General features: G+C 45.0%; 1 protein-coding gene across 2 annotated transcripts in view; it reads right to left on the bottom strand.

The window, feature by feature from the left end:
• Positions 1-293: 293 nt before the first annotated feature.
• LRRN4 (leucine rich repeat neuronal 4) overlaps positions 294-27,918 on the bottom strand; it is a 58,660-nt gene continuing 31,035 nt past the window's right edge. For both annotated transcript variants that reach the window (XM_073553873.1, XM_073553874.1), the window contains exons 3-5: positions 27,003-27,207; positions 25,329-25,466; positions 294-1,378 (exon numbers count right to left, since the gene is read on the bottom strand). In XM_073553873.1, coding sequence (XP_073409974.1) covers positions 313-1,378; positions 25,329-25,466; positions 27,003-27,207 — 1,409 coding nt within the window. In that variant the 3' untranslated portion in view covers positions 294-312. The remainder of the gene's footprint in view (positions 1,379-25,328; positions 25,467-27,002; positions 27,208-27,918) is intronic.

The following is a 27,918-nucleotide window of genomic DNA, read 5'->3' as shown; positions in this document are numbered from 1 at the left end:
ATCAACTAGCTGAAATCAGACATGCCAGATTGATATTTTCCTTGACAATAAATTGTCATAGCACAGCATTCAGAGCCCTGCTAGATCTGCAGCAGATCCGTGACTACATGGCGGCAGGTTTATTTGTCCTCTAGTGATAATCACCTGCTAATTACATCACTGTTTTATCCTTCAGCCCAGTAAGTGACACATTGCTTGAATCGGGATCTCTGCCCCTACGTTGTGCTGCTCTCAAATGGGATAGCAAAAATCTGGTGACAGATTCCCATTAAGAAAGAAGTTGCTCCACAGAATGGGGTTTGTAACAAGACTTTAATGATAAGATGGGATGGTACACTGATACTCAAATGCAGGGTTCTTATAGGACACAAGGCGCGTGTTGTACTTACAGACAATGCTGTTTCTACAAGCTTTGTATAGGCAAGCAGAGAGTACCAAAATGGCGACCAGAAACAAGCCACCGAGAGCACTTAATATGGACAGGAGGAGGATGTAACTGGGTCTGGTCCTGAATTCAGCGCAGGGAGTTCTCGAGCCATTTGTTGGAGCACTGTGCCCTTTCTTATTAAAAGCCAATACACAAATGTTATATGTAGTAAATGGCGCTAGGTTATACAACGTGTACTCTCTCATTGTCACGTGAATGTTATCAACTGTTTCATTCGCACCACTCTCGGGTTGAAAAACTAACTTGTACTTTTCCACTATGGAATTTGGGGCACACCAAAGTATCTGTGCCGACGTGTCTGTTATCTCGAATACTCCATGTACTAGAGGGGCATCTGGAATTATGTGATCTCCTGAAAGTCCAGGGCACAAGCATGGTTTGAGTAATTGAAGCTCAGAGCAAGGAGCCTGAAGATGTCTACAATGGTCATAGTCACACGCCACCATTTTGCCGCCTACTATTGTTACACTAGGTGGAGTCTCTTCTTCGTCATATTCTTCTGTGTAGTCCCGTTGGATTTCTGATTGGTTTCCATTAGAGCTGCCACTGTCTGGAAACTTGTGTGGAGTTATTGGTTCTTCGCTGGTGCTGACGGACTCTGCAAGTTCTTTAGTTGAGGACTCGCTGTCGCTCTTTGGGCTTGTGTTTGGACTGACCACACCAGATCGTGTTGTTGAGTCTATTTCAAAAGCCATAGTCGCTAAATCTATAGTGTTTTCTGTGAGAATATATTTCTGTCCTATTGTACGTGGTGTTAATAAGCTTTCTGTCGTTCCTTGTATATAATCAGGAGTCATTATCGTTGTACCGGGGGTCACAGACTCTTCGCGTTCAGTATTTAGGTCACTCCTTTTGCATCGCTTATGTAGTTCAATCATTGGCATATCTGGTTGGTCTCCCTTCAAGTAACCGCAGAAAGTTTCATTTGGCCTAAATGATAAAAAAAAAATAGGAGAAAAAATGGCAAAAATGTTAAAACAGAATAGAATATAATGGCAGCTGTTCACAAGAATGGGATAAAGTTGCAAGATTGAGCACAGCCACTACGGAAAAAGTACAAACAAGGTATTCGTCAGGACTGGGGAGAGCCGTGACACCACTGACTTTATATTGATAGCCTGTCCTAAGGCTAGGTCATCAATTTTGAAATCTGGTAATTACTTCTGTATTTTGAGTTGAGCAGGATTTGTGGGATCACATCTACAAAAATGTGTGTGTGCATGGCAGATACTTCTTGGCTATCGGTCAGACACTTCTCACAAAGCCAAACCAGATCTCACACTTTGCACTGATGAGGGGCAGTACCCCGAAGCAGTGTCTGCAAATTGAGATTCTGGTTTTGGCTTTTATCCTAAGTCATGTAACAAGGCTCGTTAAAGAGTCGACATTGACTTTTAGGATTGCTACTTCCAATAGGTGGCACTAGAGTTCTTGTCCTCTTCCTCTCTGAAGAGACAATTTACATATTTCCCAGAGGACTTAGAACAATGAGGGTAATGTACTAATTAAAAATAATAAAAAATAATAAAAAACAACCCCTCTAGAATTATGGATGGCAGACCATCCGGTGAAAGAACCCAATGCCAATGAGTATGGTGGAAGATGATACTGACAGAGTGCCAAGTGGAAATAATATATACAGCAACACGTGGAAGAAGATAAAAACACCTTTATTATTATATAAATGGGTGTACACTTAAATAAAATAAAAAATAATAAAAAGGCATCCCAAATAAATGCATAATATTGGATTATAATATCCTACAACATAGGGTAAAATATATACCCAAAAGGCACAGGCTCAAAAAATATATAATTAAAATGGGTATTAATAGAACCTTAATAAAGCCCCCAAAAGAAATTGTGTGTATAGTGCGCCATATAATGATGAATATCCAAAAATTGTGTAAACACAGTATACAAGAAATAATAATAAATAATAAAAGCAACAACAGCTGTGCAGACAAAGTGAAAAATGAACAGTGCAATGGAGAAAATAAGTGCAGTGAACAAAAAAGGGGGCACTGCAGGAATGTCACACAATGTGAGAGAGGATAATGGGAACGGAAGGTGAAATAATACCTAATGAGCCTGAAGATGATGCCTGGGGATGCCTGAGAACGCGCCCCGACGCGCGTTTCGGAATAAAGCTTCCTTCGTCAGGGGGTAGATACAAGGCCGGTCAGTACCTCCTTATATGCTGGACAGATTGGCGGGCAGGACACATGACGGCGCATGCGCCGCCGCCGCGACCCGGAAGACGCATCGCGCGCGGCGTCACATGACCAAGCACCGCCGGGTGAACCCGGCGTGCATGGTCATGGGAAGATGCCGTCTCCATGTGAACGACCGGCGCCGAGGCGGCGCATGCGCACCAGTGCCCGTCCATGGAAACAAGGGATGTGTAAGTGCAGCGATAGCTGTATAACAATTCACAGCATATTGAGTTAATGCAATAAAATGAAACTAATGAGGACAAGGTATATGTATATGTATGAAAAAGAATCAATATGGTGAAAATAAGTAACAATAAAATATGTGTGAATATATTAAAAAGACAAGGTGCACGGTCACATGAAAAAATGTGTGAAAAAATGAAAAATAAAAAATAAAAAAATAAATAAAAAATAATAATAAAAATAATAAAATAAAAAATAAAAAATAAAGTGAATGATTAATACAGCATACCACAAAATTTTATGAATGCTTGTGAACCAACCAAAGAGCATAATATGATGTGTAAATACAATATAAATGCGCGCAAGTCTTCTCATTTTTTCATATTTTCATTTTTCTTTGTTAATCAATGTGAATAATCCACCATGACATAGATACCGACCAGGCCATCTAAAATAAGAATACAAATTGTATAAAATATTAGTAAGTGTACAAAATATAATATCATAAAAATGGAATAAAAGAAAGACTCTTGTTCAAACCCAATGGGGACACAGTATTCAGTGTCCAGATCCACTGGGTTTCTAATTGAGCAAGGCGTTTACTGACATTGCCTCCCCTAATCCCCCTACAAATCATGTCAATACCAGACACCTTTAATAAAGAAGGATCACAGTTGTGATGTATTTTAAAATGTTTGGGCAGAGTTTTAAGGGAGGCAATATCATCAACCTCCCTCGCTGCCTTTATGCCTAGAACGTGTTCGCGAACCCTCACCTTCAGTTGGCGAGTGGTAAGGCCAACATTCCTTGATGTTTTGGTGTCTGGTATTGACATGATTTGTAGGGGGATTAGGGGAGGCAATGTCAGTAAACGACTTGCTCAATTAGAAACCCAGTGGATCTGGACACTGAATACTGTGTCCCCATTGGGTTTGAACGAGAGTCTTTCTTTTATTCCATTTTTATGATATTATATTTTGTACACTTACTAATATTTTATACAATTTGTATTCTTATTTTAGATGGCCTGGTCGGTATCTATGTCATGGTGGATTATTCACATTGATTAACAAAGAAAAATGAAAATATGAAAAAATGAGAAGACTTGCGCGCATTTATATTGTATTTACACATCATATTATGCTCTTTGGTTGGTTCACAAGCATTCATAAAATTTTGTGGTATGCTGTATTAATCATTCACTTTATTATTATTTATTATTTATTATTTTTTATTTTATTTTTTATTTTTTATTTTATTATTATTATTATTATTTTTATTATTATTTTTTATTTATTATTTTTTTATTTTTTATTTTTTCACACATTTTTTCATGTGACCGTGCACCTTGTCTTATTAATATATTCACACATATTTTATTGTTACTTATTTTCACCATATTGATTCTTTTTCATACATATACATATACCTTGTCCTCATTAGTTTCATTTTATTGCATTAACTCAATATGCTGTGAATTGTTATACAGCTATCGCTGCACTTACACATCCCTTGTTTCCATGGACGGGCACTGGTGCGCATGCGCCGCCTCGGCGCCGGTCGTTCACATGGCGACGGCGTCTTCCCATGACCACGCATGCCGGGTTCACCCGGCGGTGTTTGGTCATGTGACGCCGCACGCGATGCGTCTTCCGGGTCGCGGCGCATGCGCCGTCATGTGTCCTGCCCGCCAATCTGTCCAGCATATAAGGAGGTACTGACCGGCCTTGTATCTACCCCCTGACGAAGGAAGCTTTATTCCGAAACGCGCGTCGGGGCGCGTTCTCAGGCATCCCCAGGCATCATCTTCAGGCTCATTAGGTATTATTTCACCTTCCGTTCCCATTATCCTCTCACATTGTGTGACATTCCTGCAGTGCCCCCTTTTTTGTTCACTGCACTTATTTTCTCCATTGCACTGTTCATTTTTCACTTTGTCTGCACAGCTGTTGTTGCTTTTATTATTTTTTATTATTATTTCTTGTATACTGTGTTTACACAATTTTTGGATATTCATCATTATATGGCGCACTATACACACAATTTCTTTTGGGGGCTTTATTAAGGTTCTATTAATACCCATTTTAATTATATATTTTTTGAGCCTGTGCCTTTTGGGTATATATTTTACCCTATGTTGTAGGATATTATAATCCAATATTATGCATTTATTTGGGATGCCTTTTTATTATTTTTTATTTTATTTAAGTGTACACCCATTTATATAATAATAAAGGTGTTTTTATCTTCTTCCACGTGTTGCTGTATATATTATTTCCACTTGGCACTCTGTCAGTATCATCTTCCACCATACTCATTGGCATTGGATATTTCCCAGAGGAGCATTGCAGCTTTAAGTCTCCTCATCTCGGCATGCAAGGAGAAATGATACTTCTTGGATACATGGCAGATATTGCACACCTGTCATGCTCGTTCATATACAATAGCATGTAAAAGTTTGGCCACCCCTGGTCAAAATTACTGTTAGGCTGTGTGCCCACTTTGCGTTTTTTAAGCATTTCCGCCGCGTTTTTGCCGCAACGGAAACGCTTAAAAAGCGCATCCCCATTCAATCCTATGGGATTCCGCAGTTGCTGTGCCAATGCTGCGGATTTTACCTCTGCAGAATCGCATAGCGGTAAAATCTGCAGCATGTTCATTATTTCTGTAGAATCGCGGCGATTCCGCTGCCATAGGATTGCATTGAAACGCTCACTTTATGCATGTGGCTATGCCCACCATGTGTAAAGTGAGCACTTCATGTGCGGATGGTACCCAGGGTCTGGAGGAGAGCAGACTCTCCTCTAGGCCCTGGGTACCATAATCCTGTTAAAAATAGAATAAAAAATCGGGATATACTCACCCTCTGATGGCCTCCGGAGTCCTCCCGACTCTCAGCCACGGTGCCGGCATCTTCTGTTCCCAGGGATGCTTTGTGCGCAAATCACCTGAGATGACGTCACAAAGGTCCTTCGTGCAAAGCATCCCTGGAAACGGAACCTACCCGTAGCGCCGCTGAGGAGATCGGAGGCCGTCAGAAGGTGAGAATAACCATATTTTTTATTTTTTTTTATTATTTTAACATCCTATCTTTTACTACTGATGCTGCATAGGCAGAATCAATAGTAAGCTTGACAAGTGTGACCAACCTGTCAATCACTTTTCCAAGCGATGCTTCAAATCGCTTGGTAAGCGCAAGCATTCTGCAAGCTAAAAATGCTGGCAAAACGCTTGTGTTTTGCGGGAAAACGCATGTGATTTCTGCATGCGTCTTACCCACAGCAGGGAGTTGCGGAAATGCTGCGGACATTTCCACAGCATTTCTACAATGTGGGCACTTAGCCTTAAAGATGTAAAAGATGACACATTTCCTTTGTATTTTATATATATATATATATATATATATATATATATATATATATTAGCTGAAGAGCCCGGCGCTGCCCGGGCATAGTAACTAACTGTGGTTAGTTATAACAAATTATAATTATCCTCCATCCCATAGTCCCGTGCCCATATACCCATCACACATCCTCCATTCCATAGGCCCGTGCCCATATACCCATCATACATATCCGCCATCCCATATTCGAGTTCCCATATACCCATCACATCCTCCATCCCATGGTCCCATGCCCATATACCCATCACACATCCTCCATCCCATAGTCCCAAGCCCATATACCCATCATACATATTCTCCATCCCATAGTCCCATGCCCATATACCCATCATACATATTCGCCATCCCATAGGCCCGTGCCCATATACCCATCATACATATCCTCCATCCCATAGTCCAGTGCCCATATACCCATCACACATCCTCCATCCCATAGTCCCATGCCCATATACCCATCATACATATTCTCCATCCCATAGTCCCATGCCCATATACCCATCATACATATTCTCCATCCCATAGTCCCATGCCCATATACCCATCATACATATTCGCCATCCCATAGTAGAGTGCCCATATACCCATCACACATCCTTCATCTCATATTCCCATGCCCATATACCCATCATACATATCCGCCATCTCATAGTCCCGTGCCCAAAGACCCGTCATACATATCCTCCATCCCATAGTCCAATGCCCATATACCCATCACACATCCTCCATCCCATAGTCCCGTGCCCATATACATATCCGCTATCCCATAGACCTTGCCCATATACCCGTCAAACATATCCTCCATCCCATAGTCAAGTGCCCATATACTCATCACACGTCCTCCATCCCATAGTCCCATGCCCATACACCCATCACACATCCTCCATCCCATAGTTCCGTGCCCATATACCCATCAAACATATCCTCCAACCCATAGTCAAGTGCCCATATACTCATCACACGTCCTCCATCCCATAGTCCCATGCCCATACACCCATCATACATATCCTCCATCCCATAGTCCCATGCCCATATACCCGTCATGCATATCCTCCATCCCATAGTCAAGTGTCCATATACCCATCATACATCCTTCATCTCATAGTCCCATGCCCATATACCCATCACACATCCTTCATCTCATATTCCCATGCCCATATACCCATCATACATATCCGCCATCTCATAGTCCCGTGCCCAAAGACCCGTCATACATATCCTCCATCCCATAGTCCAATGCCCATATACCCATCACACATCCTCCATCCCATAGTCCCGTGCCCATATACATATCCGCTATCCCATAGACTTTGCCCATATACCCGTCAAACATATCCTCCATCCCATAGTCAAGTGCCCATATACTCATCACACGTCCTCCATCCCATAGTCCCATGCCCATACACCCATCACACATCCTCCATCCCATAGTTCCGTGCCCATATACCCATCAAACATATCCTCCATCCCATAGTCAAGTGCCCATATACTCATCACACGTCCTCCATCCCATAGTCCCATGCCCATACACCCATCATACATATCCTCCATCCCATAGTCCCATGCCCATATACCCGTCATGCATATCCTCCATCCCATAGTCAAGTGTCCATATACCCATCATACATCCTTCATCTCATAGTCCCATGCCCATATACCCATCATACATATCCTCCATCCCATAGTCCCATGCCCATATACCCATCATGCATATCCTTCATCCCATAGTCGAGTGTCCATATACCCATCATACATCCTTCATCTCATAGTCCCATGCCCATATACCCATCATACATATCCTCCATCCCATAGTCGAGTGCCCATATACCCATCAAACATCCTCCATCCCATAGTCCCATGCCCATATACCCATCATACATATTCTCCATCCCATAGTCCCATGCCCATATACCCGTCATGCATATCCTCCATCCCATAGTCGAGTGTCCATATACCCATCATACATCCTTCATCTCATAGTCCCATGCCCATATACCCATCATACATATCCTCCATCCCATAGTCCTGTGCCTATATACCCATAATACATATCCTCCATCCCATAGTCCCGTGCTCATATACCCATCATACATATCCACCATCCCATAGTCCCGTGCCCATATACCCATCATACATATCCTCCATCCCATAGTCCCGTGCCCATATACCCATCATACATATCCTCCATCCCATAGTCCCGTGCCCATATACCCATCATGCATATCCACCATCCCATAGTCCCGTTCCCATATACCCGTCATACATATCCTCCATCCCATAGTCCCATGCCCATACACCCATCATACATATCCTCCATCCCATAGTCCCATGCCCATATACCCGTCATACATATCCTTCATCCCATAGTCCCGTGCCCATACACCCATCATACATATCCTCCATCCCATAGTCCCATGCCCATATACTCATCACACGTCCTCCATCCCATAGTCCCGTGCCCATATACCCGTCAAACATATCCTCCATCCCATAGTCAAGTGCCCATATACTCATCACACGTCCTCCATCCCATAGTCCCATGCCCATACACCCATCATACATATCCTCCATCCCATAGTCCCATGCCCATACACCCATCATACATATCCTCCATCCCATAGTCCCATGCCCATATACCCGTCATGCATATCCTCCATCCCATAGTCGAGTGTCCATATACCCATCATACATCCTTCATCTCATAGTCCCATGCCCATATACCCATCATACATATCCTCCATCCCATAGTCGAGTGCCCATATACCCATCACACATCCTCCATCCCATAGTCCCATGCCCATATACCCATCATACATATTCTCCATCCCATAGTCCCATGCCCATATACCCGTCATGCATATCCTCCATCCCATAGTCGAGTGTCCATATACCCATCATACATCCTTCATCTCATAGTCCCATGTCCATATACCCATCATACATATCCTCCATCCCATAGTCCTGTGCCTATATACCCATAATACATATCCTCCATCCCATAGTCCCGTGCTCATATACCCATCATACATATCCACCATCCCATAGTCCCGTGCCCATATACCCATCATACATATCCACCATCCCATAGTCCCGTGCCCATATACCCATCATACATATCCTCCATCCCATAGTCCCGTGCCCATATACCCATCATGCATATCCACCATCCCATAGTCCCGTGCCCATATACCCGTCATACATATCCTCCATCCCATAGTCCCGTGCCCATATACCCGTCATACATATCCTCCATCCCATAGTCCAGTGCCCATATACCCATCACACATCCTCCATCCCATAGTCCCGTGCCCATATACCCGTCATACATATCCTCCATCCCATAGTCCAGTGCCCATGTACCCATCACACATCCTCCATCCCATATTCAACCATTATGACATCATAATGAGCGGCAGCGGGGCTTACAACCTATGATGACATCAGCGTCACCATGGCAACCATTGTGACATCATAATGAGGGGCGGGGCTTGATACGCACACACTGCTTCCCCAGTATGCAAATAGGGGCATTATGACATCAGAATGAGGGGCGGAGCTTGACACGCGCACACTTTTTCCCCCAGTATGTAGATAGGGGCAAAATTGTTTGGTGAATTGGAATGCGCGGGGTTAAAATTTCGCCTCACAACATAGCTTAGGACGCTCTCGGGGACCAGACGTGTGACTGTGCCAAATTTTATGGCTGAAGCTGCGACGGTGCGTATGCCTATCTCGGACATACACACACACACACACACATACATACATACATACATACATACATACATACATACACACACACACACACACACACACACACACACACACATACATACCTTAAATGGGACAGTTTCCATCCAAAACACATAAAAAACTCTATTATCTACAGCCAAGCCATCAGATACAATCATATATGTTCCAACCCCATGGATAGAGATGAACACCTTGGTCACCTCAGAAAAACCTTTTTGAATCAGGGCTACCATCCAAGAACAATTGAAAACCAAATTACAAGGGCCACCAGAATATCAAGAAATCACCTGCTACATTAAAAAGCTAAAGAAGAGAATAACCGGGTGCCTCTAGTGGTCACCTACAATCCAAATCTGGAGGTGCTAAGGGGAGCTGCACGGAAATTACAACCTTTACTGCAAAAAGATGCCCGATTGCAATCCATATTTCCAAACTCCCTACTGCTGTGTTTGAGGCAGCCCCCAAATTTAAGAAGCATAATTGTCAGAAGTTCCCTGTCCTCGCCAACAGCTGCAGGAACCTCTCCTTGCAACCAGAAAAAATGTAAAACCTGTCCATTTATAATGACCACGGACAAGATAAATATCCCCAACTCACAACAGGACTACAAGATCCCAGGTATGTTCAGCTGCATCAAATCTAATGTGGTGTACTTAATTATTTGTACTAAATGTCCAACTGGGGGTCTGTGTGTGGGGGAGACAGGGCAAAAACTGAGAACAAGGATGAATTCTCATCGCCACACAATAAGAGAAAAAAAGAATGGATCTACATATGGCAAAACATTTTTGTTTCCCTGGTCATAGCATGATGGACATTAAATTGCTTGTATTAATAGGTAACTTCAAGTCTCAGAGAGAGAGAAGAATCTTTGAGTACAAATTTATGAAAACTTTCGACACATTCAGTGCAGGTATTAATGTGTCGCACAGATTTGTGTCTTTTTACATCAATTAAGGAATTTGCTCCTCAGATCTTCTGGGGGCATCACAACACAGAACCAGACCCCAATCAGAGGGCAATAAAACCTTCACACTGCTTATCTATGAACTGCTCCAATATTTATGCTTATCTCTCTCCCATAATGACTGTTCCGCTTCAAATCACTTGTCTTATCTATTGCGTTATTTCTGTGCTGTCTTGTGTATAAATATGTGATTCTTCAGATTTTGTATTAGTCTAGCCTGATGAAGAGACCTGAGTAGTCTCGAAACCTTGCAATTTGTTAACATCTTTTCAGTTAGCCATTAAAAGGTATCAACCACTGAGGACTCTCAATTCTGAATATTCTGTTGTCCTGTGGACAGACTGTCCCACCTCAGCTGTAAATCTCTGCAGTTCATCCAAAGTGATCATGGGCCTCTTGGCTGCATCTCTGATCAGTCTTCTCCTTGTTTGAGATGAAAGTTTAGAGGGATGGCAGGGTCTTGGTAGATTTGCAGTGGTATAATACTCCTCCCATTTCAATATGATCCCTTCCACAGAGCTCCTTGGGATGTTTAAAGTTTTGGAAATCATTTTGTATCCAAATCTGGCTTTAAACTTCTCCACAACAGTATCACAGACCTGCCTGTTGTGTTCCTTGGTCTTCATGATGCTCTCTGTGCATCAAACAGAACCCTGAGACTATCACAGAGCAGGTGCATTTAGACAGAGACTTGATTATGCACAGGTGGATTATATTTATCATCATTAGTCATTTAGAACAACAATGGATCATTCAGAGATCCACAATGAACTTCTGGAGTGCGTTTGCTGCACTGAAAGTAAAGAGGCCAAATAATATTGCATGCCCCACTTTTCAGTTTTGGAATTTCCACAAAAATGTAAAATAACCAATAAATTTCGTTCAACTTCACAATTGTATCCCACTTGTTGTTGATTTTTCACCAAAAATTTATATTTGGTATCTTTATGTTTGAAGCATGATATGTGGGAAAAGGTTGAAAAGTTCCAGGGGGCCAAATACTTTAGCAAGGCACTGTATACATATATAGGAAAAAAAGAATTTTTTGGCACAGCCAGCTCACCGCTTTGAAGAGAACCAGGAATAAGTCTAGCCTGTGATTGCAGTTCGCACGGAAAACGGATTAGGATAAATCCTCACATGTAAAGGAAATAGTATTGTTTCTCTAGCGATCAGTTCAATGGTAGGGTAAAATATAACTTTTATTTTTCCATTAAAAAAAGTTCCATGTTTCTTCAATAACAATTTTGCATATAGTCAATCCCTTTTGGATCCAGGGATCGCTGGAGAAACAATACTATTTCCTTTAATGATATATATATATTTATATACAGTATATATTTGTAATTTTTAGCACTTTAAAAATTACAAAAAGGAAAATGGTCTGATGCAAAAGTTTGAGCACCCTGCACGGTTAGTACCTAAGTAGCACCCCTTCTTGGAATTATCACGGCTTGTAAATGCAAACAAGTCTTTCAATTCTTGTTTGAGGGATTTTTATCTGTTATTCCTTAAAAAATTCTTCCAGTTCTGTGAGATTCCTAGGTCGTCTTGCATGCACTGCTATTTTGAGGTCTAGACAAAGATTTTCAATGATGTTTAGATCAGGGGACTGTGAGGGCCATTGGAAAACCTTTAGCTTGCGCCTTTTGAGGTTATCTGTTGTGGATTTTGACGTGTGTTTAGGATCGTTATCCATTTGCAGAAGCCATCCTCTTTTCAACTTCAGCTTTTTTTTTTTTTTTTTTACAGATGGTGTTATGTTTGCATCAAGAATTTGTTGAAATTTAATTTAATCCATTCTTCTCTCTACCTGTCAGATGTTCCACTTGCCATTGGCTACAATTAGAGTTGAGCGACTTTGGTCGGATCGGGTTTCATGAAACAAAATTTGTTTCAGATGAAACTGGTCCGACTAGGGCAAAAAAAGTCGGAGTTTTGTCCGAAACCCGACCCCAATGCAAGTCAATGGGAAATAAAAGTCGACATTGAGCAGATGACATTCAATCCGTGGCAAGCCGAGGCTCAGCTCCTGCTGCGGACCGGAGTGGGACAGTGGTGGTGAGAGCGGGGCGGCTGCGGGTGGCGGGGGACAGGCCACAGCCGCGGGCTGAGGAGAGGCGGCAGTGGCCGCGGGCAACCGTGGACAGGTTGCAGCTGTGGGCTGAGGAGAGGCGGCAGCAGCCGCGGGCGACCGCAGGCAGGCCGCAGCCGCGGGCTGAGGAGATCGCGGGCAGGCCGCAGCCGCGGGCTGAGGAGATCGCGGGCAGGCCGCAGCTGCGGGCTGAGGAGAGGCAGCAACGGCCGCGGGTTGGACTGGGGCTACAGTGGCCGCGGGCTGTAGCGGGGCGACGAGTCTCAGCTGTTCGTCTTGATGTAGTCTCTCTGGAGCCCTCAGTGAGCGTCTTGCCTGACCCTGGTAAGTTACTCTCGCTTGCAGTTGCTTCCTTCGTCTCCAGCTGCCTCTGTCCCGGTCTGCTGACTCATCGCCCGGGGAATTCCCCACCCTCTTTATACTAGTCCCTCCCCTAGCTCTCCTGTCTGTCACAACGGTCCGTCCCTGAACTCTGTCCTCCGGGAACAGTTTCCCCCGGAACCTGGATGACGGCTCCTTTGGTTCCGGCCCGGACACTCAACGGGGGGGGACCGTTCCTCCCACACCTTTCCAGATCCAGGCATGTATATCTTGTAGAGACGCAAGCCTCCGCAAGATAAATTTCACCTGTACAATGTATTGGACGCGATGAATCCACACCGTTCTGTGAACACATGCGGATTCACCTGCATTCAATAGCCGGCAGTGCTCTGGACTCAGCGGACATGTGCTGCGTCAAAAGTGCTACCAATTACTGAACCACTACATATACCCTAAAGAGGCTGGGGAACAAGCGTCAAAAGACTTAAATATTGTCGATCACGATCGTTTACCGGCCTGAACTCAGCGCATGTAAATACAAAAAAAATGTTTCTGTGTGATGGTGCAATATGTGAGCATTTGGGGCCCCACTTTGTCTAAAACCGGCCCTGATTGAGGCTTAAATGTCTCCTCAGCTTGGCATGTCAGGCTTGATGTGTCACACTCCGCAAGGAGGAACGTTACCCCTTGGATCCTTGTCACATGTCTCTCACCGAGCTAAACCAGATCTCACACTTTGCACTGATGAGGGGCAGTGCCCCAAAACACAGTGTTTGCAAATTGAGATTTTGCTTTTGGCTTTTATCCTAAGTCATGTGAAAAGGCTCATTAGGCGAGTCGATATTGACTTTTAGGATTGCTACTTCCTGTAGGTGGCACTTGAGTTCTAGTCCTCTTCCACTCTGAAGAGACTATTTGCAGTTTGAAATGTCAATTTTTTTTTTCCACTAGAGCACAGCGTAGTCAACAAAAGTGACATCAGTTTTCTATGTTTTTCCAGTTTCCAATCTTCTAAAAGCTTAAAGTTGTCTCATACAGCTGTCATACAAAGACTCGTGACTAGAGTTGAGCGACTTTTGGTTTTTTAGGGTCGCGTTTCGTTTCGTGAAACCCGACTTTTCCAAAAGTCGGGTCGAGCAAGATCGTCCGATTATAGGGAAAAGTCGGGGTCGTCCCGAAACACGAAACCCAATGTAAGTCAATGGGGAATAAAAGTCGGCAGTGAGAGGAGGACAGGAAACACACCTACATTGCCCATTTGAATGCCAAAAGCATCAATTCTTCTTACTTAAGCTTGTCAACCTTAATTAACTTCATAATACTAGTTACACACTGAAAAATGGGGGTTATTTGGCTAAAGTTGTGGGGGGGGAGGGCTGGCTCCAGGTTTTCATGTGCCCTGGGCGAAAGAGCGCCCCTTTAACACATACCACAACTCATCATGCTCCGATACGGCAGAGAAATAGCGGTATAGTACAATGAAAAATACCTCACTTTTTACATCTCATGACAAGGCCCATCTATTTCTCCATACAGAATCATTGGTCCCATATAATGTTTGAAACAGTATATGATGAGCTCCACATAATGCTACAGTATATGTTGGTCCCCATGGATGAAGCTCCACTGTCTTATGGGCCCAAATAATGCTCCAAACATAATGGGTCCCATTTCTAATGCTCTAGTGTATAATGGGCCCTGTAAATGCTGCTCCAGTGTCTGATGTCCACCTTTGGAATGTTCCAGTGTATGGTGGGCCCCATCTATCATTCTCCAGAGTAACGTGCTCCCCAAAAATTGCTGTCCCAACATTGAAAACAATCAAATAAGTCTCCTCGCTAGGGAATCCCTGTACTAGTCTGGACTCCTCGTCGTCCCCATCTTCCATCTCACTGCACAGTATTTCAACCTTGCAAGTGCTGTGATCCTGAGCAAGCAGGGGGGCCCACTCGTTGGCGACGGCACTGGCACAGGGCCCCTGATAGTACGGTGGTGTGTCTGATGGCGGGTGGGCCGAACCTGCACTTTCATCTGCAGCTTCCTCTTTGTCACCGTGTAAGATGGAACTGTATATGGGAAGGGTAACCTGAGTTTCATCAGGGTCAGATTCAGGCCGTGTAGCGTGCGAGGGGAATGTAGTGGTCTGGGTCAATGTACCAGCAGATTCATCGAGCAGTGGCTGGGCATCAGTGCACTTGTGTCGCCCCCAGGAGTACGGTCGCCACAGTGGCATTACCTTCCTCCTAGGGAGTGTGATGTCATGCTTGGGAGCAACGAAGGATCTCTCTAGCAGGTTAACTGATTGGGCGGCGTTATTCCCACGAGTCATGACCCTCCAAACAGCGTTCATGAAGGCAAAGTGTTTGTTTTACGTGGGCAGTATGGTTGCAAAGCTGAACCTTAAAGGAATGTCCAGAAGGGCACCACCAGGAGTGGAGCCTACGGTTAAATTCGACTCCACCTGGGAAACCTCAACCATGCCAGCTACAGAACACATGCACACATTGCAAGCTTAATTCCGTTAACGAACGAGACTCCGTCATGCCCCGCGGTCTGAGTCCGGCTTACTAGAGGGACACGTGAGGCTCTGGAACATGAGATTGGCCAATAACTGGTGTGTCATGCCCTTACATGTCCGTGGCTGCATGTGCGCTACACTGAAAAGGCCAGCGTTTGTCGCTTACAGGTGCAGATAACCCGCTGAACAACGTTAGTGATGGGGATCACTGATTAAAATTATTACCCGCGAACAATGATTTCCCAGTAAGTGCAGGGCAACTGCAGTTCCGGAATTAGGTCTAACCGTCATTCCTGAAAAAATGAAAAACTTACGTGTGCAAACCACAGGTGCTGTAGCTTGCTTAACAGCTCGCCAGCCGTTCTCACGCCCAGTATGGATTACACGTGATTGCACAAAGGTTAGAAAGGGTACCGTATCCCCAGATAACATGTATGGATAGCGTACACATTCAAAATATATGTCTCAGGAGGCAGGCTCAGACGGTGTTAGGCCCAGTATGGATTGCACGTGATTGCACAAAGGTTAGAAAGGGTACCGTATCCCCAGATAACATGTATGGATAGCGTACACATTCAAAATATATGTCTCAGGAGGCAGGCTCAGACGGTGTTAGGCCCAGTATGGATTGCACGTGATTGCACAAAGGTTAGAAAGGGTACCGTATCCCCGGATAACATGTATGGATAGCGTACACATTCAAAATATATGTCTCAGGAGGCAGGCTCAGACGGTGTTAGGCCCAGTATGGATTGCACGTGATTGCACAAAGGTTAGAAAGGGTACCGTATCCCCGGATAACATGTATGGATAGCGTACACATTCAAAATATATGTCTCAGTAGGCAGGCTCAGACGGTGTTAGGCCCAGTATGGATTGCACGTGATTGCACAAAGGTTAGAAATGGTACCGTATCCCCGGATAACATGTATGGATAGCGTACACATTCAAAATATATGTCTCAGGAGGCAGGCTCAGACGGTGTTAGGCCCAGTATGGATTGCACGTGATTGCACAAAGGTTAGAAAGGGTACCGTATCCCCGGATAACATGTATGGATAGCGTACACATTCAAAATATATGTCTCAGGAGGCAGGCTCAGACGGTGTCAGGCACAGTATGGATTTGACGGCCCAGATTACACAGCGGAGGAGCAGGGAGAGGTAAAGATTGCAAATGCTGGGGCCCTGCCCAAGCAAGGGGGGCCCACTCGTGGGCGTCGGTACTGGCACTGGGCCCCTCATAGTACAGCGGTGTGTCTGACGGCGGGTGTGCACCACCACCGTCAGAGACACTTGATTGCACTATGAGGGACCCTGTGCCAGTGCCCGCGCCCAAGAGTCGGCCTACCCACCTGTCCAGGGCAACGGCACTCGCACGGTGTCGTGCGCTAGGTGGTGACCCCGGCCATGGGGGGGGAGGCAGCACAGTTAGGGAGTTTTAGAAAGTGGCATATGTTGATGTTGGACATTCAGCTGATGCAAAAGGCGAAATAGGTCAAGTCCCAGGAAGAGGTGGACCAAAGCAAGCCATTTTTCTGTCACCCTATGTGTCATCAGGGGAAGGTGGGACAAAATCCTTGGAAACCCATGCATGGTTCATTTTAATGAAGGTTAGATCATCCACATTTTGGGTTGACAGACGGGTCCTTTTTTCTGTCAGGATTGATCCAGCTGCACTGAAGACTCTTTCCGATAGCACACTTGCAGCTGGGCAAGCGAGCTCCTGTAAGGCATATTGTGCCAATTCAGGCCAGGTGTCCAGTTTAGCGGCCCAATAGTCAAAGGGGAATGACCTGTGTGGGAGAACATCGATATGGGAGGAAAAGTAGTTTGTAACCATGGTTGACAACTGCTGTCTCCTGTCACTTTCCATCGATGCAGTATTACCAGTTGTGTGAGCGAAAACCAAAAGCAAAACACAAAACAAATATCCTGGAATAAAAAAGTAAAAAAATATATTGCAAAAATTGCATGAAGGTAGTAATAATAGTAATAATAAGGGTATTTAGTTAACATAATTTTGATCAAAATAATGTAGATGTCTGAGTTGGAAAATCCATCCTGTCTGGCCTATACTATTACTGGTGGTTCAGTCCCTCTGTCCTTGTTCACATTTACGTCACTTGACAAGTGGAAAGGTTTTAAATACAAGAGTTAGGACTGTCCCACAAGGGTTGCCGTGACGTGGCGGGATGGCTTCTACATTATTTTGATCAAAATTATGTTAACTAAATACCCTTATTATTACTATTATTACTACCTTCATGCAATTTTTGCAATATATTTTTTTACTTTTTATTCCAGGATATTTGTTTTGTGTTTTGCTTTTGGTTTTCTCTGTGTAAAGGTCATGTGTTCATATGCAATTACATTTTGCATGCACATTAATTTACTTTTTCTGCTCAGACCCAGTTTCTCAGTTGTGTGAGCCGTATTTGAAAAATCAGTCCACAACATTGTCATGAAACCCCTGTCTCCAACGCCACTACTGCTGTGTGCACCACGAACACCTCTGCCAAGCTGCCCCCGGCCCGTACGGCTCGTGTGAGAACCATCACCGCTGCTGTGTGCTGGGAATGCCTCAAGCAACCGATTTACCAGAGTTGCTTGTTTATTAGCCAATATTAGGTCAAGGTTCTCCTGTGGCATGATGTTTTGTAATTTGCCTTTATAGCGTGGATCCAGGATGCTGGCCAACCAGTAGTCGTCATCGTTCATCATTTTGGCAATGCGGGGGTCCCTTTTTAGGATCCGCAAGGCATAATCTGACATGTGGGCCAATGTTCCCGGTGTCAATGATGCACTGCGAGTGCTGGTTGGAGGAGCACTTTCTGGCAAATCCACATCCCTCCAGTCACGCACAAACCCTGTACCAGACCTTGCCACGCCAACATTTTCACTTGCCCCACGAGATGCATCCTCCTCCCCTAAGTAATCATCCCCATCATCATCCTCCTCCTCCTCTTCTTCCTCCACCTCGTCCAGGAGAGGTCCCTGAGCTGACAATGGCTGAATGTCATCAAGGATTCCCTCCTCCTCTTCCTCCTCATCAACATTGGCTGCAGACGCCTGCTCCTTAAGGTGCGTCAAAGTTTGCATGAGCAGACGCATAAGTGGGATGCTCATGCTTAGGATGGCGTCGTCTGCGCTTACCAGCCGTGTGCATTCCTCAAAACACTGAAGGACTTTACAGAGGTCTTTCAGCTTCGACCACTGCACACCTGTCAACTCCATGTCTGCTCTCAAAGTGCCTGGCCGTGTATCCTCCCACAAATGCATTATGGCCTGCCTCTGCTCGCACAGCCGCTCCACCATGTGCAGGGTGGAGTTCCACCTTGTTGCAATGTCGATAATGAGGCGGTGGTTGGGAAGGTGGAGCAATCGCTGCAGCTTCTGCATACGAACGGAGTGTACAGGCGACCGGCGGATGTGCGCGCACAGTCTTCGCACCTTCTGGAGCAGGGCTGTTAACTCCGGATAATTTTTGAGGAAGCACTGCACCACCAGGTTCAAGGTGTGAGCCAAGCAAGGTATGTGGCTGAGTTTTGAAAGGGCTATGGCTGCCACAAAATTACGGCCGTTATCACTAACTACCTTGCCTGCCTCAAGATGTACACTGCCCAGCCATGACTCAGTTTGTCGCTTCAAGTACTCGGCCAGCACCTCGGCGGTATGTCTGTCGCCCAAACACATCATCTGCAACACAGCTTGCTGACGCTTTCCACTAGCTGCTCGATAGGGGGACACATCGTGTGCAACAGTGGCAGCTGCAGATGGAGTGCTCGTACGACTGCGCTCTGTGGACGAGCTTTCGCTTCTGGAGGAGGAGGAGGAGGAGGAGGGTGGAACGCCTACAGCCAACTGTTTCCTATACCGTGGGCTAGGCAGCAGTGTCCCACCACCGCTGTCCCCTGTGGACCCTGCATCCACCACATTAACCCAGTGCGCAGTGATGGACACGTAACGGCCCTGGCCATGCCGACTGGACCATGCATCAGTTGTGAGGTGCACCTTTCCACTCACTGACTGCTTGAGTGCATGGACAATGCGGTCTTTCACATGATGGTGGAGGGCTGGGATGGCTTTGCGAGAGAAGAAGTGGCGACTGGGTAGGTCATAGCGTGGTACTGCATAGGCCATGAGTTTGCGGAAAGCTGTACTTTCCACCAACCGAAAGGGCATCATCTCAAACGAGATTAGTTTGGCAATGTGGGCGTTCAAACCCAGTGTACGCGGATGAGAGACTGAGTACTTTCTTGACCTACTCATAGTGTCTGGGAGGGTGAGCTGGACTTGAGAGCTGCATATGGTGGAAGTAGCGGTGGACAGGGCGGACTGAGAGAGGGTTGATGATGGTGATGGAGTTGGTGTTCTTTCTGATGGCCTAGAATCAGTCTTTCGTTGATATAACAGTGGGATTCCCTGACTGCTGTGGCCTTGCAACGACACCTCAACATTTGCTGCTGTGCTAACCGGTGGGCTTACAGTGGGGGAAACAATGTAGCGTTGATGACTACCTTCGTTGTGATCAGTTGCACATGTGGCACTTGAGGTTTGGTGTTGTGTCCACGCTTGCAAGTGCATGCTGGTTAAATGTCTAAGCATGCAACTGGTATTCAAATTTTTCAGATTTTTCCCTCGGCTAAAAGTCTTTGCGCACTTCTTACAGATAACCTTGGCCTGATCATGAGGATTTTGTTCAAAAAAGTGCCACACTGCACTCTTCCTACTTTGGCAGACATTTTGCGGCCTAGCACGCTGTGATCTTTTGACCCTCTGGACAAGCTGTCCAGCAACTCTTTTGATGTTTGGAACCTGTCTTTGGAGTGCTCCGGGCCTGCCAGATAACAGCTGTTGCGATGTCGATGTCTGCTGTGGATGCTCCTCATCTGAGCTATTGGAAGCAGCACCCTCTTCCCCCAATGGATGCCAATCTGGGTCAACAACTGGGTCATCCATCACCTCCTCTTCTATGTCATGTGCACCTTCCTCTGTGTCACCGTGTATGGTGGTATAGTGTGCGGGAAGGGGCACCTGAGTCTCATCAGGGTCAGAATCTGGCTCTGTACACTGCGAGGACAATGTAGTGCTCTGAGTGAATGTACCAGCAGAATCATCCATCAGCGGCTGTGCATCAGTGCACTCCATGTCAGATTCATCTTGGCCTGGGTAATTCACCATTTGACTTGATAATCCAGGCATGGTATGTGAAAACAGCTCCATGGAGTAATCAGTAGTATGGCCTGCGTCATCCTTCAATCTTGGTTGGGGTGAAGGACACAAGGAAAGGTGTGGTTCATGAACATGAGCCTCCAATGACGACTCAGTGCTTTTACTTTTTACAACTGAAGAAGAGGAGGCGATAGAGCTGGAGGCTGAGTCAGCAATGTAAGACAAAACTTTTTCCTGATGCTCTGGCTTTAAAAGCGGTTTGCCAACTCCTAGAAAACTAAGCGTTCGAGGCCTTATGTAGCCAGACGATGACGCAGGCTCAACACCTCCTGCATTCGGTCCTATTTTGCTCTTGCCACTACCATCAGATCCACCACCAGCACAATCATTACCAGCTGCCAACCCCCGCCCAATTCCATGGCCTCTTCCACCAGCCTTCCTCATTTTTGGTAGAAATGTAGACAAAATCCAACAAACTATATAGTAATGTAAAACAAGGTACAAGGTGTCTATAGGACAGGGGAGATTTTGAATTTCTGCACACACTTTTGGACACTGGACACTTTTGGATTGTGTGAGGCCCAATGAATATCTGAGCGCTATGTGACAGGCTCGATGGCACAGCTGTGACCTAAGTGACTAGAGGATAAGTGAGATTTTGAATCTCTGCACACACTTTTGGACACTGGACACTTTTGGATTGTGTGAGGCCCACTGATATCTGAGCGCTATGTGACAGGCTCGATGGCACAACTGTGACCTAAGTGACTAGAGGATAAGTGAGATTTTGAATCTCTGCACACACTTTTGGACACTGGACACTTTTGGATTGTGTGAGGCCCAATGAATATCTGAGCGCTATGTGACAGGCTCGATGGCACAGCTGTGACCTAAGTGACTAGAGGATAAGTGAGATTTTGAATCTCTGCACACACTTTTGGACACTGGACACTTTTGGATTGTGTGAGGCCCAATGAATATCTGAGCGCTATGTGACAGGCTCGATGGCACAGCTGTGACCTAAGTGACTAGAGGATAAGTGAGATTTTGAATCTCTGCACACACTTTTGGACACTGGACACTTTTGGATTGTGTGAGGCCCACTGATATCTGAGCACTATGTGACAGGCTCGATGGCACAGCTGTGACCTAAGTGACTAGATGATAAGTGAGATTTTGAATCTCTGCACACACTTTTGGACACTGGACACTTTTGGATTGTGTGAGGCCCAATGAATATCTGAGCGCTATGTGACAGGCTCGATGGCACAGCTGTGACCTAAGTGACTAGAGGATAAGTGAGATTTTGAATCTCTGCACACACTTTTGGACACTGGACACTTTTGGATTGTGTGAGGCCCAATGAATATCTGAGCGCTATGTGACAGGCTCGATGGCACAGCTGTGACCTAAGTGACTAGAGGATAAGTGAGATTTTGAATCTCTGCACACACTTTTGGACACTGGACACTTTTGGATTGTGTGAGGCCCAATGAATATCTGAGCGCTATGTGACAGGCTCGATGGCACAGCTGTGACCTAAGTGACTAGAGGATAAGTGAGATTTTGAATCTCTGCACACACTTTTGGACACTTTTGGATTGTGTGAGGCCCAATGAATATCTGAGCGCTATGTGACAGGCTCGATGGCACAGCTGTGACCTAAGTGACTAGAGGATAAGTGAGATTTTGAATCTCTGCACACACTTTTGGACACTGGACACTTTTGGATTGTGTGAGGCCCAATGAATATCTGAGCGCTATGTGACAGGCTCGATGGCACAGCTGTGACCTAAGTGACTAGAGGATAAGTGAGATTTTGAATCTCTGCACACACTTTTGGACACTGGACACTTTTGGATTGTGTGAGGCCCAATGAATATCTGAGCGCTATGTGACAGGCTCGATGGCACAGCTGTGACCTAAGTGACTAGAGGATAAGTGAGATTTTGAATCTCTGCACACACTTTTGGACACTGGACACTTTTGGATTGTGTGAGGCCCAATGAATATCTGAGCGCTATGTGACAGGCTCGATGGCACAGCTGTGACCTAAGTGACTAGAGGATAAGTGAGATTTTGAATCTCTGCACACACTTTTGGACACTGGACACTTTTGGATTGTGTGAGGCCCAATGAATATCTGATCGCTATGTGACAGGCTCGATGGCACAGCTGTGACCTAAGTGACTAGAGGATAAGTGAGATTTTGAATCTCTGCACACACTTTTGGACACTGGACACTTTTGGATTGTGTGAGGCCCAATGAATATCTGAGCGCTATGTGACAGGCTCGATGGCACAGCTGTGACCTAAGTGACTAGAGGATAAGTGAGATTTTGAATCTCTGCACACACTTTTGGACACTGGACACTTTTGGATTGTGTGAGGCCCAATGAATATCTGAGCGCTATGTGACAGGCTCGATGGCACAGCTGTGACCTAAGTGACTAGAGGATAAGTGAGATTTTGAATCTCTGCACACACTTTTGGACACTGGACACTTTTGGATTGTGTGAGGCCCAATGAATATCTGAGCGCTATGTGACAGGCTCGATGGCACAGCTGTGACCTAAGTGACTAGAGGATAAGTGAGATTTTGAATCTCTGCACACACTTTTGGACACTGGACACTTTTGGATTGTGTGATGCCCACTGATATCTGAGCGCTATGTGACAGGCTCGATGGCACAGCTGTGACCTAAGTGACTAGAGGATAAGGGAGATTGGATTGCTTTTAAAAAAGCAGTTTGCGGAGCAGTGGGTAAACAGCAATGCCAGCCTGTCAGGAAGCCTTAAAAGGCAGCCCAACAACCAACACCACTGATACACCACAATATAGCCTCCCCTTGCACTGCACACACAGTGACTGGTGTGTTGTGCAGGCCAAATTGCTATCAGCAGCAGAAGCAGTTTTTTTTTCTTCTCAGCAGGACCAAAAAAAAAAAATTGGGATTGCTTTTAAAAAAGCAGTTTGAGGCCCAATGAATATCTGAGCGCTATGTGACAGGCTCGATGGCACAGCTGTGACCAAAGTGACTAGAGGATAAGGGAGATTGGATTGCTTTTAAAAAAGCAGTTTGCGGAGCAGTGGGTAAACAGCAATGCCAGCCTGTCAGGAAGCCTTAGAAGGCAGCCCAACAACCAACACCACTGATACACCACTATATAGCCTCCCCTTGCACTGCACACACAGTGACTGGTGTGTTGTGCAGGCCAAATCGCTAGCAGCAGAAGCAGTTTTTGGTCTTCTTCCCTGCCTAACGCTCTCCCTACAGAATCAGCAGCAACCTCTCCCTATACTGAGATCGGCAGAAGTAAGATGGCGGTCGGCGTGCACGCCCTTTTATACCCCCTGTGATGCCCACCAAAGCAAGCCAATCACTTGCATGCCCTTCTGAAAGATGGTGGTGACCCGTGCCTATGTCATCACGTTGCCCACAGTGTCCGTGGATCCTGATTGGCTGAAAAAGAGCGCAAAACAAACTTTTGAAACGCGACTTTGGCGCGTAAGTCGCCGACCTCGTGGCCGACCTCATCCTAGGGTCGGGTTTCGTTTCATGAAACCCGACTTTGCCAAAAGTTGGCGACTTTTGAATTTTTTCGACCCGTTTCGCTCAACTCTACTTGTGACATTTTCGGCACAGGTCACTAGCTTTCGCTTACTGAGATTGGATGGAAATCGTCTGTGAACAACAATTTTCATGTCTTGCCACAGATTCTTAATGAGATTTAGGACTGGACTGTGACTGGGCCATTCACACACATGCATATGCTTTGATCTAAACCAATGGTTCCCAAACTCCAGTCCTCGTGGACCCCAACAGGTCATGTTTTCAGGATTTCTATAGTGTTACACATGTGAGAGAATTCCTGATGCCTTGATGATACTTCCATCACCTGTGAAATACTAAGGAAATCCTGAAAACATGACATGTTTGGGGCTGTGAAGACTGGAGTTTGGGAAACACTGATCTAAACCATCCATTGTAGCTCTGGCAGTATGTTTAGGGTCATTGTCCTGCTAGAAGGTGAACCTACACCCCAGTCTCAAGACTTTTACAGCCTCTAACAGGTTTTCCTCCAGGATTTAGCTCCATCTATCTTCTCATCAACTCTGACCAGCTCCCTATCCTTGCGGAAGAAAAGCATAATACCGCGATGGTGGGGATGGTGTTTTCAGGGGGATGTGCAGTGTTATTAATCTAAATAGTAAACGTTTTTAGGCATGCATTTTACTATTTTAACCTTACCTTATCAAGACGAGGTTCTCGTGGTTTGAAAGCAGCCACTCATGGTCTTCACAAATGCAGTGTAATGGATTGCCTCGAAGGTCAATTTGTACAGACTTTGAGCTGATGTTCCAAGGTGAGAGGTAATTGAGACTGCAACTGCAAAGATGGTAGAAATATAAAGGATTAATTTAGTCTTATGTTGCGTATTCAAATAAGTTATGGTCCAGGATGTTGTTTTGTTCTGCAGCCCACCTAAGAATATTAAGAATATTAGATTTTCTTCCAATAGTGTTAGGTGGTCTGCTGAACAAAAAAATAGCCTGTTGGAGGTCCTTTGCATATTGCTAAACAAAAGGCCCCCCAAAAAGCCATCTGTATGCTTCTATTGGCCAGTCAGTCGCCTGACATAAATCCCACAGAACTGGGCTATGCTTGATCGTGCTGTGAGACGACCTGCATGAACCTTTAGAAGTTTTCTGCACGCTGAGTGGGTCAGCATTCCACAGGTCAAGATAGCAGATCTCATTGATGTCATGCCCGGCCACATTAAGCCATTCTTGACGTGATGTGCATATAAGTCACACATGAGAGCTGTTGGTGTATTGATTGGGCACAGGTGATATGGAGCAGGTGCAAGCTGTCTTAGGCTATGTTCATGTTTCGGCTTGTGTTTGCGGTATACAGTGCACCAATTGCTATGATCTTATTTTAAAATCTAAACAAAACCGCGTTTATTTCTGTTAATGTTGATGATTATGGCTTACAGCCAATTAAAACCCAAAAGTCATTATCTCAGTAATTAGAATACTTTATAACACCAGCTTTAAAAAATTATTTTAAAATATGAAATGTTGGCTTACTGAAATATATGTTCAGTAATTGCACTCAATACTTGGTCGGGGCTCCTTTTGCATCAATTACTGCATCAATGTGGCGTGGCATGGAGGCAATCAGCCTGTGGCACTGCTGAGGTGTTATGGAAGCCCAGGTTGCTTTCATAGCAGCCTTCAGCTCGTCTGCATTGCTGGGTCTGGTGTCTCTCATCTTCCTCTTTACAATACCCCATAGATTCTCTATGGGGTTAAGGTCAGGCGAGTTTTCTGGCCAATCAAGCACAGTGATACTGTTGTTTGTAAACCAGGTATTGGTACTTTTGGCAATGTGGACAGGTGCCAAGTACTGCTGGAGAATGAAATTTCCATCTCCAAAAAGCTTGTTGGCAGAGGGAAGCATGAAGTGCGCTAAAATTTCCTGGTAGACGGCTGTGCTGACTTTGGTCTTGATAAAACACAGTGGACCTACACCAGCAGATGACATGGCTCCCGAAGCCATCACTTATTGTGGAAACTTCTCTCTAGACCTCAAGCAGATTGGATTGTCTGTCTCTCCACTCTTCCTCCAGACTCTGGGACCTTTGATTTCCAAGGTCTAGTGTGAAGTATCCACAATCAGTGATGGTTCCCTAGGTCTTTCTATTGTGTGAGAAACCCACCCATGCAAGCAAGGGGAGAACATACAAACTTCTTACAGATGTTGTCCTCGGTAGGATTCAGCACCCCAACACTACAAAGCAACAGTGCTAGTCACAATCTATGACATTACATTCGGTCTGTGAACTGCCACATATTGGCAAAGTGGCAGCCTACTGTAGTCTCTATACACACAATACACTTTTTTTCTACTAACACTCACTTTTGGAAGTCAAGATACTTAAGACTTGTTGCATTTTTGAATATCTCCGTTTTGACATAGTGAAGTCTCTTAGAACCTGCACAGTCGAGAAACTGCAAGTGTGGGAACCATGCGTAGAGGTCATCTTCTAGAACTTCCATATTAATCATCTTCCTGATATGAAGCTCCCTCAGGTTGGATAAATCTTTGATCCATGAATAATTCACTAAAGTAAAAAGATATTAGTATTACTGGGTAAAGAAGCAGACACGATCTAGTAGATTTGAGATACTATGTCAGGTGTGCACAGAATGTTGCGAGGTCACATTGTCTACAATCATACTTGCCAGCTTTTGAAGGGGACATACAGAAGGTGATCATGACATGAAAAAGTGAGGGATGAAAATTTTTAACACTCTCCACATCTCTTCTATGATCCTGTATATTCAGATGCTAATGCTCTGTCTAATGGAACATCCTGGCATAACACACAAGAAGCCTTTGTCTTATCAGTTGTGTTCATTGGCTCACAGGAGACTGAGTTTCCAGCTCTTCCCAGAGTTTGGGAGGTCTCAATTTGTTCTGGGAGCCTTTCAGATAGCTCAGGAGAGTTGGCAAGTATGTCTAATAGTATGAGTGTGACCAATGTTCTTCTACTAAGCTTGGAGAACAATACTTACCCATGTGGTTAGCACCCGTAAGGCATCCTGCACATACAGGTATATCCGCAGCTCTGTCATCGCTTACATCCAGTTCTTAAGAGTGTTTTCTGGTACTTTAATATTGATGTCTTTTTCTTAGGAAAGGTTTTCAATATCAGATCGGTTGGTTTTGGCACCCCACCGATCAGCTGTTCTCTATGCTGACGGTGGCCGAATGTGATCAGTTGTGGAGTTTCACAACTCCATCAACTGTATAGTAGCCACAGCCCATGAAT

The sequence above is a fragment of the Dendrobates tinctorius genome, unplaced genomic scaffold (assembly GCF_039654945.1).
Source record: "Dendrobates tinctorius isolate UK_male_01 unplaced genomic scaffold, ASM3965494v1 ptg000203l, whole genome shotgun sequence".
In the NCBI taxonomy this organism is placed as follows: Eukaryota; Metazoa; Chordata; class Amphibia; order Anura; family Dendrobatidae; genus Dendrobates; species Dendrobates tinctorius.
The sequence above is the reverse complement of the archived record's forward strand: the minus strand, read 5'-3'. Positions and strand labels throughout refer to the sequence as shown.